The 18,842-nt window shown below is 40.5% G+C and overlaps 1 protein-coding gene across 2 annotated transcripts in view; it reads left to right on the top strand.

Moving 5' to 3' along the window:
- Positions 1-18,842, top strand: part of frmd3 (FERM domain containing 3) — a 40,606-nt gene that overhangs the window by 9,503 nt on the left and 12,261 nt on the right. The window contains exons 2-10 of one of the 2 annotated variants that reach the window (XM_047155441.2): positions 3,739-3,843; positions 4,397-4,439; positions 5,862-5,940; positions 7,699-7,796; positions 9,849-9,972; positions 12,157-12,244; positions 12,693-12,781; positions 13,095-13,158; positions 18,271-18,356. In XM_047155441.2, coding sequence (XP_047011397.1) covers positions 3,739-3,843; positions 4,397-4,439; positions 5,862-5,940; positions 7,699-7,796; positions 9,849-9,972; positions 12,157-12,244; positions 12,693-12,781; positions 13,095-13,158; positions 18,271-18,356 — 776 coding nt within the window. Of the gene's footprint in view, positions 1-3,738; positions 3,844-4,396; positions 4,440-5,861; positions 5,941-7,698; positions 7,797-9,848; positions 9,973-12,156; positions 12,245-12,692; positions 12,782-13,094; positions 13,159-18,267; positions 18,357-18,842 lie in introns of both variants that reach the window. The other variant, XM_017467173.3, reaches the window with a different exon arrangement.

Genomic DNA, 18,842 nt, shown 5'->3' with positions numbered 1-18,842 from the left:
TGGAAGCTGTTTTATCATTTCTGTCAGCACTTCTCTGTTTATATTGGCCTTTGTCTTTCCTTACCATCCTCTCTTCCTCTTTTCTTCTGCTCAATTGAACCGTAATTCTGTCACATCATACCATCTCTGTCAGTAAAATCAATATCAGTCCCATCCCCCACAGCGCCATCTTTTTCTCTCTCTCTCTCGCTCTCTTTCTCGCTCTCTCTCTCTTTCTCGCTCTCTCTCTTTCTCTCTCTCTCTCTCTCTCTCTCTCTGTGGGACATTAACAGGTTCCACTGCTCGCTTACTCTTTTCTACTCATCCAATTAACACACAGCCTTTGTTGGCCTATGCTTCTTCATTTCTGCTTAGTTACACTCAAAATTGATATGCCATGCGTGTATTAATTATGGAGAAAATCTCTAACTAGGGCACTGACTTGTTGGTCTACGATGTTACTTGTTCAAAGCAAGGGAGACAGATATGTATGTACAGTGACTTGCAATGAATAAGTATTCACACATACGCCCATCCCCCACCCCTGGAGCTTTTCCACATTTTGTAGTGCCACAACCTGGAATTGAAATCGACTTGATTGGTATTTTTACCATTTGATTTACACAATATGTCTAATATTTGAGGGGCATTATTTTCATTAATTAGACAACAAAGCAGACATGTGTTGTTGGTTGTGTAACCATTCACCCCGTTCAAGATGTGGATCTCTCCAGCTCCTTTATCATTAGTTACCTTTGTCCTCTTGTTTGCTTCTTTGACGTGATTTGTCACTGATTTTTTGGTGGAAGGACTCCTCTTGGTAGAGTCATGTTTGTGCTGTTTTCCTTCCATTTTTTTGTTATGGATTTAATGGTGCGGGATTTTCAAAGTTTGGGTTAATTGTTTTTTTCTTTTTAACCAAACCCCGATTGATACTTTTGTATAACCCTGGACTTGTTTTGATTAGAGCTGCAACAACTAATTGATAATAATCGATAATAATCGATTATGAAAATAGTTCTCAACGAATCTTAGTTGGACTGCGTACGGCACGGGGTACGTTTACTCATTGCGTTATTTCTGTTCCGAAAAAATACATCGAAGAGTACAGACCAAAGTTGTGTCCCAAATGACGTACTGTACACTTACACTATGCACTATGCACACTACCATCTAGTGTATGAATTTTAGAAGTGTGGTATCGTCTCAAATGGAACACTAGCTTTTTTTTACCACCCAGAAGTATAAGCCGCTTCCTAGTCGATGGCACATGCTGTCAACGCACGTAATGAGATGGCGTTAGCTTTAGCAGAATATCCAAAGTCAACGATGGTACATTTCTTCAGTTTACTGTTTGTCAGAATTATCTTTTATACCCAACATGACCTTAATCACCATCAGACGGAGGCGTAATCGTTAAGTGACAGCGGAAAAAGGTGTGCGACCCAAGTCCTCTAAGGCATGGGAGCATTTTATATTAAATGTTGCGAAGATTGTAACCTGCAAACTTTACAAAGCGGAGCTTTTGTAGCACGGAAGCACGACAGTGATGCACAAGCACAAACTTATGTGTATATCAAAACTATATCAGTGGCATCCTTTTTATGAAAAAAACTCTGACACACAACTTTGCCTCTTCCTGAGAAACAAAACAACATTAATATATATATATATATATATATATATATATATATATAATATCATATCAGTGACATATTTCAACATGAAATCAATGTATGAACTTTTAACTAATGATAACTATTATCACAAAAGTTAAGATTTATGTAATCTAGGCCTTATTAGGAAAGGCGTTTACTATGGCTGCGTTCACAATTACTGTTTGAGACTGACAACAGCAATTGCTTACAGGTGCGAGTCCTGAAATGTTTTGTCCATTCAGCAGAGCTGCTTGAACACATCTGTATGAACAAACAGCTGAAGTCACAACACCATAGAGACAGTATCAAAGATTAAATGAAATAAACAATGTTTTCCAGGTAGGTCTAACAGGAAAAACATACAACAAAAATGTAACTAAAGTAATCAAAGGTCAAAAGTGAAACTCTGTTTTAAATATATTAGTTAAATATACAGTGATTTATATACACGGACAAACGGTTGTGTTAATGTAAAGTTTTAGTCTGACGTGAAATTTTAATACGATTAATTCGAAGTAATTATTCAGCCGATGAATCAGTTATGAAAATAATTGTTAGTTTTGATTGCTCCTTGTTTTGGTCCCCCCTGATGCTGAGGTCTTCCAGGAACAAGCGTATTTATACTGAGTTTACATGACACTTTAATTCTAAACAATGTGGACTTTATTCAGTTGCAAGAAGGAATACTTGCTCAATGTTTGTTTAATCATTTTGTAAACAATATTTCCAAATTCAATATTACGGGCTATTTGGTTTAAATCCCTGACATATAATCCCAATTAAATCCATTTCAATTTCAGGTTGTAACACTACAAAATGTGGAAGGGTTTAAGAGGGTGAATACTTGTGCAAACCACTTTAAATGTTAATGTAATGTAGTCGAGGAGTCGCCGTTTCGCTATCACAGCCAGGCCGTACAAAATGTCAGCACTTCCTTTGTTATAAGCCTAATTTATGCCACACAATCAGGCATTTCAATTCAGGTACAGCAGTATCCTTTCCACTAGAATGGTTTCCTGACTTTATATCACATCATGAGCTTCTGTAATAAGCTACAAGGTCAACAATGCGCAGTGAAGAGCAGCTCGAGGTGTCCTCGCGTGTAAATCACATCCAGCGAGCTGTGATCAGGATGATGGCGGTTATATGAAGGACGGCTTTAACTCATCCTCGAGGTGCATTTAGCGGTTCAGCGTCTCAGGTTTGTGGTTACTCTCGAGAAAATGACAGCAAGGTCAGACAGCCCGAGGCGGTGCTGTGTGCAGTGTAAAGTTGCATGCTTGAGCACGTACGGCCTCCTGACTCAGCTGAAACCCCAGATAGAACAAGAGAACAACCCACTTTCACAAAACGCCATGCTAATGCATGGGCAGAAAATGTGTTTAGTGCGGTGAAGAGGGTCAGTGTGTACGTACATGAGCATGACAGGCACAGAGGCCACACCCCCATCACTGAGACTGACAGGCACAGAGGCCACACATATTTCACTGATACTGTCAGGCACTTAGGCCATGTATCCTTCACTGGGACTGTCAGACACAAAGGCTACACCTCCTTCAGTGATATTGACAGGCACAGAGGCCACAACTCCATCACTGAGACTGACAGGCACAGAGGCCACACCTCCATCACTGAGACTGTCAGGCACTTAGGCCATGTTTCCTTCACTGGGACTGTCAGACACAAAGGCTGTACCTCCTTCAGTGAGACTGACAGGCCTGTCAAGCGTAAAAAAAAAAAAAAAAAAATCAAGCCTCAACCACAGTGAGTAACAAAAGCAATGTAAAGTTTACATTTCTTTCAGTTTGAAAATGAAGAAGCCATAAGAAAAGGTACAGTCACTTACTCCATCCCTAATCTATCCTTCACCATTACAACTTTATGTGAATTCTTATACATTTGCATGTGTGAGTGCATTTGTCACTGTGAATAACACTACTGTAGACACACAGGACTTGCTGACAATGTCAGTGCTTCACTTCCTGTACATCAGCTACAACCTTACCTGGGGTGTGTTTTGGTTGTTATATATGTTTTTTTTCTTCCTGTATCGATAGTCTAATTATGGATCCGTCTCATTTTTTTATTCTCTTTTCTGCAGAGAGACACAAAAGGTCAGTTCCTGCTGGATCATGTATGTAACCACTACAGTCTGCTGGAGAAGGATTATTTTGGCATCAGATACGTGGATCCTGAGAAGCAGAGGGTACACACACACACACACACACACACACACACACACACTGAAGTAGCGCGTGGCTGTAGAAGCTGTGCAAGTAAGCATACACACAATTGCATTCACATGTTGTTTTATTCATGTTTATACCAGAGCACTGTTAAATCCTCGAATCTGACTGATCAGAAGGCGTTGATGAATTTTCTCTCATAATAATTCTCATGTGGTAATCATCACCACTGCGTTCTTTAACATGTTCCTAAGTGTATTATTGCCTGGATGTCCTCTAAAACCGCAGCGTCCACCGTTCCCCGATATTTCTTCGAGCACGTGCCATGACACGCTTGTCCTGAATGCTCTCTATGCGTTTATACGCCGAGGTTTGTGCGGCAACATTTCCTCAGTCAAGCGGGAAATCTCTCGGCGTCATGCTGAATTATTCACACACATTTATGTCGAACTGTTCATGCACTTGTGCGAAACAGGCAGTGGGATTGTGTCACAAAATATACTTTAGGGTTCGAGTCTTTTTTTTTTATGAATGTCACATGAATGTCTCTCTCTGCTTTCGTTTTCCTCACAGCATTGGCTGGACCCCAGCAAACCCGTGGTCAAGCAGATGAAATGTAAGTCTGTTTACTTACTGCTTTCAAAAGTCGGGTAGGCACGTGTTAAGAAATGCTGTAATGCATTTCTTAACAAAGATGCTTTGCATGAAGTGAAATGTTTTCTACATTTAAAGAAATCTTCTATAAAGAGCAGTAAACAGCACTGAACTAAAAAAAAAAAAAGTCGCTATTTGGCTTGAGAAAAATGAATCAGTAGTCTCAGGTACACATCACAGTTGTACATATACACTTTATATATATATATATATATATATATATATATATATATATATATATATATATAATATACAGTATATGTAAAAACCCTGTATCAGCAGTTTCAGTTACAGCGGTTTCACTTAACCGCGGTCCGAAAAAAATGAAATAGAAAATTCCAGTAAACATTATATTTTAATTGCACGCCGTTCTGAGTAAGGTGATGAAATCTGGTGCGGTCCCGCCCGGGACGTTAATCATCCCTTGGTCCAGCGTATCCGAGCTGTATACGCTACCCAGGCGGTACTCACTTAGTAGCCGTCTCCGTTATCAGATCAACTCTTACGGTATCGCGGTGCTTGTGTTCAAGTAAGCCTTATTTTGCTTAATAATGCCCCCCAAAGTGCAAGAGTAGTGATGCTGGCAAATTAGATGTGCCAAAGAGAAGTCGTAAAGCGGTAAGAACGAAACTTCTACTTGTGAAATTGTGAAAAAAGAGGATATAGTGTATATAGTGTTCGCTACAGTATATAGTGTTCGCTACTATCCGCGGTTTCAGGCAATCGGCTGAGGGGCTTGGAACTTATCCCCTACGGATACGGGGTTCCTACTGTATTCATACAGTAATTGGTTGCCATTTCAAGTACTCCATGATTATTTTAAACAACATATTTAGTATGCAATGCAACATTTGCCATTTCATCCCAGCTGACAAAAAAAGGTCCCAAGGACGTCCCCTAAATGGCCTCTACAAACGTGCCCCGGACGTCCATCTGTAGGGCCCGCTTGACGTCCTACGGATGTTCAATTGGACGTTCACAGGACGTCCAGCGGCCATTCGGGACGATTAGGGGACTTTCGCTGAAATGAACACATTCAGTAGTGATATGATTTGATATCCTCTGACGTCCTCGGAACGTCCACCAGCGAACGTTATAAACCGGACCAAATGCAGACCTAAGTGGACGTTCGCAACGTCCGGGGGACGTCCCCTGTTTGCTGGGATTTACATTTGGGCAAGACGAATGAGTAAACGAGTGCTTTGTACAGGTATAGGAGCGTGTCAGCAAACTGTTGAAGCAAGGATCATCATTTTTTCCGCCAGAGAGTTCTACATTACCTTCCCTCACTGCTTTCCGTCACTGTCTCTCTGCATCTTATCGAGTTCTGTGTTTTTCTAATCTGTTTCACTTTTATCGCTTCCTGTTCCGTGTTATTTTGCAGGTCAGCAGCCGTACACCATGTGCTTTCGGGTGAAGTTCTACCCCCAGGAACCCATCAAGATCAAGGAGGAACTGACCAGGTAATTGGGAAAAGGTTAAGACAACAGTGGGCTCCGACGATTATTGAAATATCGGACTTTCTGGATCACTTCGAGAGAGCACGTTAACAAAGATATTAGCGTTTTAGTATATGAAGAGCTTTGAAATGACAGCGACACGGGTTTTTGGCCCGGGTAGAAGCAGATTTTTCCTGCGGATGCCGTCTGAAAAGTTTTTGATTTGAGCCTTTTTGTAGATTTGCTTTAGACTGGAGATCAATAACAGAGAAGCGCTTGTGTTAAGAGGCTTATGTACTTAAATCAGAGGTCGATGTTTAAAAGCGAGCTTGGACACAATTTTTGTCCTAACCCTAACACACACACACACACACACACACACACACACACACACACACACACACACACTTGTAGTGTGACAAACTCATTAGCTTGGTTCTCTCAGCAGGGTGCCCTGGTGTATGTTCACCAACTGAGCTGTGAAGATAAGAAACGCCAATCATTAATTACGGTGCTCTCTTGACCTCGTTTCATTTCTCATCCTCTCTTCTCTTATTCCTCCCCCTTTCCCCATGTCTCGCTTCATCTTTCCTTTTCTCTTTTATGTTAAGCATCTAGACAGCGTCAGAGCGCTGGGTGAGTGTGTGTCTGTGTGTATGGGTGTGTATGGGTGAGTGTGTAAGAGGCTGGACATTCTGTATGCAGGTGAACGGCGCCACAGCGTTTCCCGTTAAAGTCTCCCGTTAAAGACCCAGACACTAACTTTCATATTCTCTTTTGAATATTTTGTGTCCGTGAAAGACGAGGAACCAGAAAATCATTAGTTGGACACGTGTATATACAGTTGAGTGCAAACGTTGTGGCTTAATAATATTCAAGAATTCTATATTTCTATTTATATTTCATATTATATTCAACCTTACGTGCAATTATAAACACCTAAAAAAAAAAAAAAAAAAGGATGACATTCTTTAATAAATAGAAAAATCTAACCGTTATCAAATTGCAGTGGTATAATAGGATTAAAACTCTCATGCCATGATGCCATGGGAACATAATCAACGTTGGGGTGGCATTGCATCAGGCTGCATCACACCATCCCCCTGCTGATTATTTTCCTATAACAGCATGCCCATAAGTGTCTTATTCCTTACAAAAGATCAATATTTTCCAAATAATTTGTAATGTACAGACACGGGCCATAACTCTTACCCAAGTCTGCTGCCCTGTGCAGGGGAACACGGTGATCCTAGCGTGTACATGTTTACTTTTTTTTCTTTTTTTTTAAATCTCAGTGACTTTCTTTTTTCTCTTTTTATGGATTTGATCTCCGAACCCACATAAACTGGTGTGTTTAAAATACTCACATGATGGCTATAAGTTTTTGTTACTAATCATGGAGTCCTGGAGGTCCTATGTGGAATGAAATGGTGGATTACGTCTTTTCTGAAGTAAATACAGTTCTTCTGAAGGATATTAACAGAAGCGGACTTCTTACTCTTATGTGGGTGCGTTAAGAGTTTTCGAGACGTTCTGCACTCTACAGGACTCGGTAACAAGTCATGTGACATCGTCATTGCTGCAGATGTTTTCTCCTTTAGTCCAAAGGCATGTCTCCATGGTAACTGTTTCCTGGGGTAGAGTTCTCATGGTAACGCCTCTTTACAGTAGACCTGAAATCTTTGTTCGCGAAAGGCCAGCCAGTGTGACTGTGCTCTGAATCACTCGTCTGTGTATCGTTCTGCAAACTTCCCACACGCTTCCTTTTTCTGTCTTTCTCAGATACCTGTTGTACCTGCAGCTGAAGCGGGACCTGTACCACGGCCGGCTCCTGTGTCCGCTCGCCGATGCCGCTTATCTTGGCGCTTGTATAGTGCAGGGTAATGTTGCATGATCACTCTTTAAAGGAAACGTTTAGCTAAAAAGCTAACAGGACTAACAATGAATAAAAGATAGAGGGGATGAGAGAAGTTCTTCCCACAAGACATCGTTAGTTAGCACTTTTAAAAAGCAGAATAAAACTTTCCCTCTACTAATTTGATAGTTGCAAAATGATTTGAATTTGTATGAAATATTTCATTTTAATCATTTACTTTAATTCAAATACTTGTAAAATATTTGTAAAAAAAAAAAATTAAAGCACCTTTCACCCTGCTGAAAAAAATAGAAACCATCATATAAATTCTAACAAATACCTCTACAGACCATCGTCTAACCGTTAAATCCATTACCATTACTGACCCTTATTGGTATCCACTAGACATAACATCCCACCAATAGAAGGCAACAAATTACCAGTAGAGACCCACAGGGACCATTACAGTTTGCATTAAAACCAATACAATTCCCATTACAACCATTAAAACCATTACAAATTCTCTGAGGGTTTACTCAGTTAAATGGAAATATACTCAAGTTAAAGATCATGATTATATCTAAGCTAAGAAAAAACCCCAAAACAAATCACAGTAACTATGTGCCAAATTATGGTAGCTAATCTGATTTAGTCTTTGTTCCCATTTTCTTGCTTCCACAATTACACTCGCTTCAGATGAAGTTAGCCGCTAACTATTCTGTGGCGTAAGAGCTCATATGCTACCTCACGTTAAACTGTTAGCAAACTAGCTTTGTTTGGTTCAACTGTGAAATACAGTTTTCTCAGTTTGTGGCAAACTTATCATGTCCTGATTTTCAGTTTGAACATTTTCTTGTCATTTATTCAACAGCTGTCTTTAAACATAAACAGCAGACTTGATGCTGCACTCTTATGCTAGCTAGCTAGTTGCAACTCTTCAGAACCAACCCTGAACTCTAGCTACACAGAACCATTAGTGCATTAGTGTAAAGTAGACTGTTTAGCTTCTATGTGATGCCATCATCATGAATGTCACATTGCAAGACTGTAAAATAATAAAATAAAAAGAATCGGAGCAAAGACAGCAGCTAGAAAAACAGGGCTAAGTGCATACAGTCTAAAAGGCACTCTAATGTTACTAGGTTAAAATACGAAGCGTCCTCGTTTGAAAACTGTTCTGTAATGAGAACATTACAGCGTGACATTTACAGAGCCATTACTGAGGTTTGTGAGTCATGTCCGACATTTATCAAATATCTTTTTCCTGTCATGTTACACGGCACAGCGTAGCAACACAGAAATTTTTAAAAGGCTAGGATTGTTTTAAATCAATCTCTCTGTGCTGATTAGCTTCAATACAGTAAAAACAAGGGCATAACCATGGTATGGACATTGGGGGGGGTCCAATGAACTCGGCGGGAGGATATGCAAGTGAATGTAACGTTAATGGTCAAAAACTGGAACTGACGTTAGCCTAGCCTACTTCATGGGTGTACAAATATCAAAAGTTAATTGACGTTCTTAAGAACAAACCAAGCCATGGTATGATGCCTTCTATACTAAACTAAGGTTACCTAGTATTTAGGTATCTAGTTACTTACTGTCTGAAAAAAAGCTCGTATGTTGTGCTGCACTTTTCTACGCTTGGCTGCTGTCTCCATTTCTTACAGACTGAGCTGCTAAAATATATAACAAACTTGCGTTGAGTATGGGCGCAACCAAGTGTACAATTGGAGGGGGGGCGCACACCTATTTTCCTTAACGAACGGAAATATATTAAAAATGGAATCGACATAAAAATATAGAATAGATGAAGAAAATGAAGACAGATCAGTTGGCAGGGTTCATTAAATGGGGACATATAGAAAATATTTTGTACTGTATATTGGGGGGGGGGCAGATTGGTATTTCCGCAACATTGGGGGGGAACACGACGCCCCCAAAGAATGTGTGGTTATGCCCGTGAGTAAAAATATGACCCACAGAGAAAGCAATCAGACCTAATGTGTTCACCTTGTAGATAAATGCCTTGATCAGTGTTGTGGTCATTCTGAATGATTTACCTGCTGGTTTGTAGCTGAACTCGGCGACTACGATGTAGATGAGCACCCGGCCGACTATATCAGCGACTTCAAAATGTTCCCCAAACAGAGCCTCAAACTGGAGCGCAAGATCGTGGAGATCCATCAGAATGAGCTGAGGTGAGGGCAAACAGTGGTGTGGTGTCAGCTTTAGAATTCTGTATACCCATCTTTTATTATTATTATTATTATTATTATTATTATTATTATTATTATTATTAATATTAATAGAAAAACACAACATGCTAGCATAGTGTGCTCACTGGCTAAGATATAATTATTTCCAGTGTAGACTCACTGGTTAATGTTGAAAAAATTTTTTTTTTTTCACATTTAATAACATTTTGTCTTCATCCACATGTTCGTCACATGAGTGGACAGTTGACTTATTCCAAGCCCCCATGCAGGGTTATTCTTGCTATATAGGTCAGATTTCAGTAAAATGCCAGTCAGTCATGAATTTACTCCATCTGGGTGTCAGTAAAAGCAGACAGTCAGATCATTGTTGAAGTAATTACTTCAACAATACATGACAGTGAAATGAAAAAGAAAATGTATACAAAATGCTTCTGCTCTCCGTTTCAGCTGGTATATATTTGCTAGCTTACCAGTATTAGCTTAACGTGGGAAAAGCAGTATTGCTTTAGCCCTGTAGTCTTAGCTAAACAATGTGCACAACACATTATCATTAATGTTGATAATAAACGTGGATATCAAATTTCAACTTTTCAGCAAAGATACGTTAAGTAGCTAACAATTAGCATGCCAGCTAGCTTTTCGGTTGGATTCTTTTGGATCGATGTGGCATTCACTGGCGTATTCTTATACGCATGGCTTTTGGATGAGACATTAAACCCAGGTCCTGACTCTCTGTGGTCATTAAAAATCACAGGACACTTATCGTAAAAGAGTAGGGGTATAACACTGGTGTCCTGGCGAAATTCCCCCGTTGGCCATTATCTATCATGGCCCCCTAATAATCTCCATCTCTGAATTGGCTACATCACTCTCTCCTCTCCACTCCTCTCCACCAGTAGCTGGTGTGTGGTGGGTGTTCTGGCGCACTATGTCTGTCCACCACCCAGGTGGATGCTACACACTGGTGGCGGTTGAGGAGATTTCCCCTCATACTATGTATAGAAAAGCGCTATATAAATGTAAGGAATTATTATTATTATTATTATTATTATTATTATTACATTATTAAATTGTTGAACTGTTTTATGGTGCACAGACAAACCCAAAGTTGACTTTTTGGAATTTGGAAATTCTCCAGTCATGTCTTTTGAGAAACACCTTAGGAAACACTGGGGCGCCTGCTTAAGTGATGAAACCTTGTCTGGAGTAGTGGCAAGGGTTGCTAAGCAGTAATTCGGCAGCCAAGAAAATAAAGCAGGGCTTGGGATAAGTCCTGTATCCTAATACTGATAAATCGGTGGCTGTTTAAAAAAAAAAGTATTAGGCATTTTGAAGTAAACACAATAGACATGCTACCATCCAAGTGATTTTTTTTGTATAATGATTAGGGGGAAAAATGTGTAGAAATTAGTATACTAAACTGTTTTCATTTACCATCACCTTGCAAACTAACTAGCCCCCATATTAACTAGATTGTAATGCCCCCTGGGGAAGTTCTGCTCCAGAAACCTACAGTGATGTTGACTAGATCCCTCAGGCTTTCAAAGGGCCTTCTGGCACACTTCACTTGAAGTATTAAGTATTGGAACATCCTCTAAATTGGCGACTGGAACTATCCCAAGGAAAATTAGTGAGAAGAAGTCACTATTTAAAAAAAACAGTATTGGGAGCGAAGCCGGTATAGTGAAGTCTGTCCACTAGGCAGCCATTTGGCAGCACTCCTGGCCAGTTTTCAGTTATACAAGACCAGGCTCCTATCTACTTGAATAAGGATTGGTCCATAACACTGAAATAGAAAGGCCCCATTCATTTTAAGCATCTGCGTGTTTGCCTCACATCTCCAGGGTTCGGGATTTGAATCCTGTCTCTGCCCTGTGTGTTCTCCCTGTGCTTCGGGGGCTTCCTCCAGGTTCTCTGGTTTCCTCCACTAGCCCAATGACATGCACTGTAGTTTGATTGGCATCTCTAAATCGTCTGTAGTGAGTGAATGAGTGTGTGAATGAGTGTGTGTTCAACTGTACGCTGTGATACCCGAGTCCCCCGATATATAGACTCCATGCTCCCCGTGACCCTGTGTAGGATAAGCAGTACAGAAAATGGATGGATTGTAGTATATTCGCTGTATTGTAGTGACAGATTCTGTTTGTTCTCTTTGCCCCTCTGTAGGGGTCAGTGTCCAGCCCTGGCTGAGCTGAACCTGCTCCAGAGAGCTCACACCCTGGACACATACGGCGTGGACCCTCATCCCTGCAAGGTACCACCTCCGTCATATTCTGTACTGTAAATCTCGATATCAAGCATGTTTTTAGGATATAAACTGTGGGCAAGATTACACTAATCACGAAAAGTCTACCTGCAAAATAAATTTCGCACAAGAAATATATTTTTTATATGTACTATTCCATTAATGGTGAGTAAACACCTACAGTATATGGCCATATTCAGGGTTGATGACAGGGTGAGAGAGTCGGGTTATCCACATGCTTATGCTGATTTTCTGGGCAGTGCAAAACATAGATTTCAGCTTGATGTATTGTGGTTGTATCTAACTGTCAGACAGTGGAGCTGGAATTAATACTGCACCTCGCTCTACATTGCACCTATTGTGTTATTGCCAGCACTCTTGTAGGTCTGTCTACAAAAGCACTCGCTCTTTATGGAAATTAAATCTTGCCCTGATCGATGTTCATTCCTCGTTTTAGGACTTCACCGGAGCAACGGCATTTCTGGGATTCACTGCCCGGGGCTTTGTTGTTTTCCAGGGAAACAAGAGGATTCATTTGCTAAAATGGTACGATCTATTTGGTTACCTCTCTCCTTCACGTTCTCACTGTATTCAGCCACTTTTAACTCTCTCACGTCTCTGTCTTTACCTCCTTCACTTCACTTTTACAGTAGTACATCTTCCGATAATGCTTCTCTGTAGCGATCTGTGCTTGGAAGCTAGTTAAGAACTATACATATGTAAACATGTGCAGGATGTTATATAGGGAGGTGAACAGTTTCCACTCTTTAACCTTTCGTAATACGTCCAAACCTTGTACAGGTGATGTTTCATTAATATTCCAACGCACTAAACACGGTCGTCTCTTCCTCTCTCCCAGGCCGGATGTCAGCAGATTTAAGTTTGAAGGGAAAACGTTTTACGTTATCGGAGTACAGAGAGAGGTAAGTTACGTCACGCTGTTATTGCTGTAGTGAGCTGCACTCCAGCCATGCTACATACAAAATATTAGTGTTTCTTTTCACTTCAGTTCACTGCAGTTTGTCTGTGATTCTAACATAAAATCCTCAGACCTCTAGAGGAACTCATAGTATCATCTCATGCATGTCCTTAAAGAATGACTTCCTGTATAAGAAATGATTCAGCTTGTCATGCTCATCATCCTGTTTGTGTGTTGCTGCTTAATATCCAGTTTCACATGCACTTCTGTCTTCTTTTCTCTGTGTGTGTTGTTTTCCATTGCTGGTAAGTACACGCATATGCCATAAACATCTATAATACAAGTCACGCCACTTTCATACATCCTTACCTTTCCTTCCTTCTCTCCAAACATGCTTGATTTGAAACAGACCTTAGTCATTTTGCCCAACAAAGCATAATAGGTGCAATATATCTAGTGTTGTGTGACACAAATGTGTCTGAAATTTGACTGCTCAGGTAAAATGTTATAATAATTGTAAGACCTTATTATCTGTGCTTTTACTTTATAATCAACTAATCATTTAGGACAGGGGTATTCAACAAAATTTCTTGCTTATAAAAGTCTGGATAAGCGACTAACATGATTGACTGGCGACAACAGTTACCTTTTATTGCTTATTTGGAACAGGCTCATTAATATAAACCTGCGAATTTCCTAGAGGCGGAGCTACTGTCAGAGCTTTGCTGTTGTAGAAAATAGCAGTGCTGTGGTAGTGTTTGTATTAACCTCATGCTAAAACATGCAAGACTAAATAGGCCTACAATGAAGTGTAAAATCTGACACTTTACAAATAATTTTAATGAGAATGAGAATTGGTATGTGATTAAAATCGTTGCTTGCTCATCGGCGCCAGTCATCAAGGTCACGGTCAAACAGCAAGGTCAAGCCAGTTGCTGTAGAAACTGGAGTGTGCGTATATGCTAACCACTAGGCAAGCGGTGACTGCTCCACTTGAACAACATCTCACCCCTCCCACCCAGAAGTACCCAGTGGTTACCCCCTCTCCACGTGAAAATGCATTATTACTCTACAGGCTTTGCAGGTCTGAAAATCTCATTCATTACATTACAGAACCATTCATTTGTTCCACAGAAGTGTCAGAGATATCAGACGCAGCAAAATCAGCGGTTTGCTAATTGAACACTAGTCACTTCATCATCCCAAGGCACAACTAATTTGGTTTCATTATGTTGTGTCTTCCCATTATATTTCATACATTCGTTTATATTCATCTGTGTTCACTCTGACAGTGCTGTTCCAAAGGAAACTATTTTGTCTTATAAGACAGTGTCTGATTGCTCCTATGCATCCGGTCTTAAATCTGATCTGTGCCGTGTAATCTTAAACTGTCAGAAATCCAGCATGAGGAAAAGCCACATAAGCTATACCAGTTGAAGCTGGTGATTCAGAATGATGGCTTGTTGGAAGAACTCCCAAAATAGCAATGTTATGCACCATGGAGAGAGAGTTACAATGACTTGGGCTAGGAGAGATGAAAATTACATTCGATTTAGGAAGTGGCGCAACATAAAAGTGTTTGCTGTATTTGAGTTTGAATAATGATGAAGCACAAGAGCGAAACTGGCCATGCTGTCCGGGTGAGAAGAATGGCATCCTCTCTAACCTGTCAATCACAGTGACACTAGTCAATTGTTGGAGTCTATGAGCTCATGTATGTGGAAGAGGGCAGAAAGTGCCTTACCTTCATGAGACTATCTCGGGGATGATATGGACAGAATGCAAATTTGGTCACTTTAGCCTAGCCAGACTTCTAGCTATCTTTAGACACTTTTTATGAAAAAAAGGTACTCCATATTGCCAAGAACAGTCTACCATCACAGAACTGCGCTTTGCAGTTTCACAGTATCATGCCTTTTTTTTTCCCCCTTTAATTACTTTAAGAGAGAAAAAGAAGTGAAAGATGTGTTTGATAATGAAAGTGATAACAGTAGCTAGCTTTCTCGTAGTAGCTTCAGGAAATAACGTTCCATAATAACGCAAGATGTCATAGACATTTTTCAATCCAGTGACTGCTGTATATCTTGCATCAAAAAGCACATTATATTCTGGTGTTGAAAAGTTCAGTTGGAAACCAACAACCGAATCAGGTTCTAGCCTTTAAGATTCTGAGGCCTGTGGCCAGAAAAGTGTACAAAAGATATGAGATTCCTGGAATCTGGCCCAGAGTCCAAATACACTTTAAATGCTTACAGTTTGGCTCTGTGGCTCACAGTACATTTTCAGTTGCCATACCTTGTGCTTATGTGTTGATACCTAGCAATATTTGGCTCTCTGGAGTTATCTGCGATCTAGATAGTGATGGCTGTTGGAGGAATTTGGGGAGATGTGTTTTAGATCTTGGTGTACATTGTTAACAAGGTAAAATCACGACAATTCCGAGGTGTGCTCAGATTTCCACCCTCACATTCTTCAGAGTGATTAGATGTCGTGACATATACTGAATCATTGTCTCCTCTGGCTGTTGGATGGATCCCAACTAAATCCAAATGTACCTTGCTAAGGCCACTTCCTGGCAGCGATACCACTCTTCCGGGGCCGCACTCTCGCGCTGAGCAGCATGCAGGTCCGTATTGATTTCTTCCAGCTCCAGTCTGATGCTTAGACAGTGGTGAATCGATCCTCTGTCTCATATTACACAACATGAGAGCCTAATGGAACAAATTCTCTTGACAGTTTGTCTTTTTTTCACCTCCTTCGGAGCACATGTTCAACTCGCTCTAATGCAGCACATATATTTCCTTCCTACCAGTCTGGCACACATTCACAGTCCAATACATATATTTACCCTCGTTCAGCCTAACACATACAATATAAACCAAAACATATATCACTTCTGAATGGTCTGTAATATATAATCCAATCCGTGCAATATGTTAACTGCTGTTCAGATCAGCATAAATATACAATGATATACTGTATATATAACCCCCATCCAGTAGTAATCCATTTACGTACTATCGGCATACTGATGTAGTCAATCATCCACGACATTTAATGGCTACCTAGTGGTTAGCACGTTCGCCTCACACTGCCAGGATTGGGGGTCGATTCCCGCCGCTGCCTTGTGTGTGTGCGGAGTTTGCGTGTTCTCCCCGTGCTGCGGGGGTTTCCTCCGGGTACTCCGGTTTCCTCCCCCATTCCAAAGACGTGCACGGTAGTCTGATTGGCATGTCCAAAGTGTCCGTAGTGTATGAATGGGTGTGTGAATGTGTATGTGATTGTGCCCTGCGATGGATTGGCACCCCATCCAGGGTGTACCCCGCCTTGTGCCCCATACTCCCTGGGATAGGCTCCAGCTTCCCCATGACCCTGTAGGATAAACGGTATAGAACATGAATGGATGAGTTACTGACACTTTTTGAGTCTCCAAAAAACAAGAAATATGTCAGTTATCAGCTACATCTACCAGATAGATGGAGTTTCTACCGATTGAAGGGGTAGACATGGACAGACAAACTGTGTAATCGAAATAGATTAGCTACAATCAGTATATATGTAGGAGAACAGGAAAATGCCTAGTGTAACTACATGGCAGAGGCAGCTAATAAAGATATCTTTTCAGCTAAGTCTTTTCCTGTAATGAATGTGCATCTACCATGTCGTTACACTTATTGACCATTTTATTTACAGTACATATAAGTCATGTCGCAGTTGTACAGTTACTGATTGTAGGCTGTTGGATTGTATTACACAATTTGTCAGTGCATCAGAGAAAAGTCCGTCTATCTAATATGTGTAGCTGATCATTTTCCATACTTTTGAGTATTTGTAGACTCAAAGCATAGGTGTATAAGATAAAAGAACAGCCAATTGGTGTAAGTAAATGGCAGACCTAAGTGGAGAATTCCACGTTACATTTACATTTCATGTTTCTTTAATGTGTGTGCATCAGAGCGGGTCTAATGCACCTTCATTAGTCTAATGCACACTCTAGCTTGGATACGGTTTCACTCGGAGTGGAATCTAATTCGTTTAAATTACTGACATACGATCATGTTAGAGTAACCTTAATATCAAGCCGCACGTTTAGTGCTCAGGCTGCATGTATTCCTTCGAACCAACACAGCAGGTTCAAAGCTGTCAGACCTAGAGGCTTGGAGAACCATTTTATATCATACGACTTGAATATTTGAAGGAATAATTGTGTATTACAAAAAAAAAAACATACTGTGTGTGTGTGTGTGTGTGTCAACACACAGGCTAATGTATTATAGCATGCAGTTACTACAAGTAATACCACAGCGCTGTTGAATTCTTGAATCAGGTTGGGCGGAAAGTCCTGATTAATTTTCTCTAACAGCTGCTCTGACATTAGTTCTGGCTGCAAGCTTTGCGTATATTAATTCACCTGTTCTAATACGATATCGTTTATATAGTAAGAGCTAATTCACAGCAGCTTCACTGTGAACGCTCCACGTAAAGCGGTTCAAAATGACGTTTATTTAGAATTGGTGGACTGAATTGGCATTGACGTTGACGATATTGGGTGAAAAACAATGGTCACATAGCTGGAAAGTAATGGCAGGCAGTTTAAATTCAGAATGATTTGAATGAATTGACATATTTGTAAATGAATATATACAGTAGAGTGTATTGATAGTCATTGTATTAAGTAGTTTATGTTCTGCATAGTCACATGTAATGCCGCCTATTGAATGAATGTGCTGCGGTTTATACTGCAGTATCGATTCCCACTCTCACATTCTGCTCGTTCTTCCCATAATGCCACTGCGCTACCGGTAAATAATACTAAAGACCACTCTCTTTTTTTCTCTTTCTCTCTCTCTCTCTCTCTCTCTCTCTCTCTCTCTCTCTCTCTCTCTCTCTCTGTGTGTGTGTGTGTGTGTGGGACAGAAGGTTCGGGGTCAGCAGTTTGTTCAACTCTCATCAGATTTCATTATTGTGTTCTTTATTGACTTCCCTCCTTCCCATGCCTAAATCATTCTCTCCTTCTCTTGTCCTTCTTTCCTCCCCTCAGCCAACCCTCCCTTCTCTGTTTGCACTCTAGCTGACATGCAGATGCTTCACTTTTTCATCTTTCTCTCCGCAGAAGAAACTGGTTTTGACGTTCCACACCTCCACACCAGCAGCCTGTAAACACCTATGGAAATGTGGCATAGAAAATCAGGCATTTTACAAGTGAGTGCACGTGTACACACACACACACACACACACACACACACACACACACACACACACAGGTGGCTCTTTACTCCATAATCTAAGCGTAAGCAGAATCAAATTTCTGATTAAAGCTCTTTAATTAAGAAGCAATTGAGAGAATAGAAAACACGCCTCACTGTGCACAGCAAGAACAGCGCTGAACACTTAATGCTGTATTAGTGACTACATGCACACACACAAAGCCTAGGCAAGTTTAAAAAGTAAAGCTATTCTATATTTCTATATCATTTGGCCAAAATTATATCATTTGGCACAAAGAGCACTTTATTAGGAACACCTGTACATTCATGCAATTATCTAATCAGCCAATCATTTGGCAGCAGTTCGATGCATAAAATCACGTAGATACGGCCAGCAGCTTTGGGTAATGTTCATATCAACCATCAGAATGGGGGAAAATATGTGATCTCAGTGATTTTAATCGTGGCATGATTGTTGGTG

Source organism: Ictalurus punctatus, chromosome 5, assembly GCF_001660625.3.
Source record: "Ictalurus punctatus breed USDA103 chromosome 5, Coco_2.0, whole genome shotgun sequence".
Lineage (NCBI taxonomy): Eukaryota > Metazoa > Chordata > Actinopteri > Siluriformes > Ictaluridae > Ictalurus > Ictalurus punctatus.
Note: the sequence above shows the minus strand (reverse complement) of the source record. Positions and strands in the feature narration are given on the sequence as shown.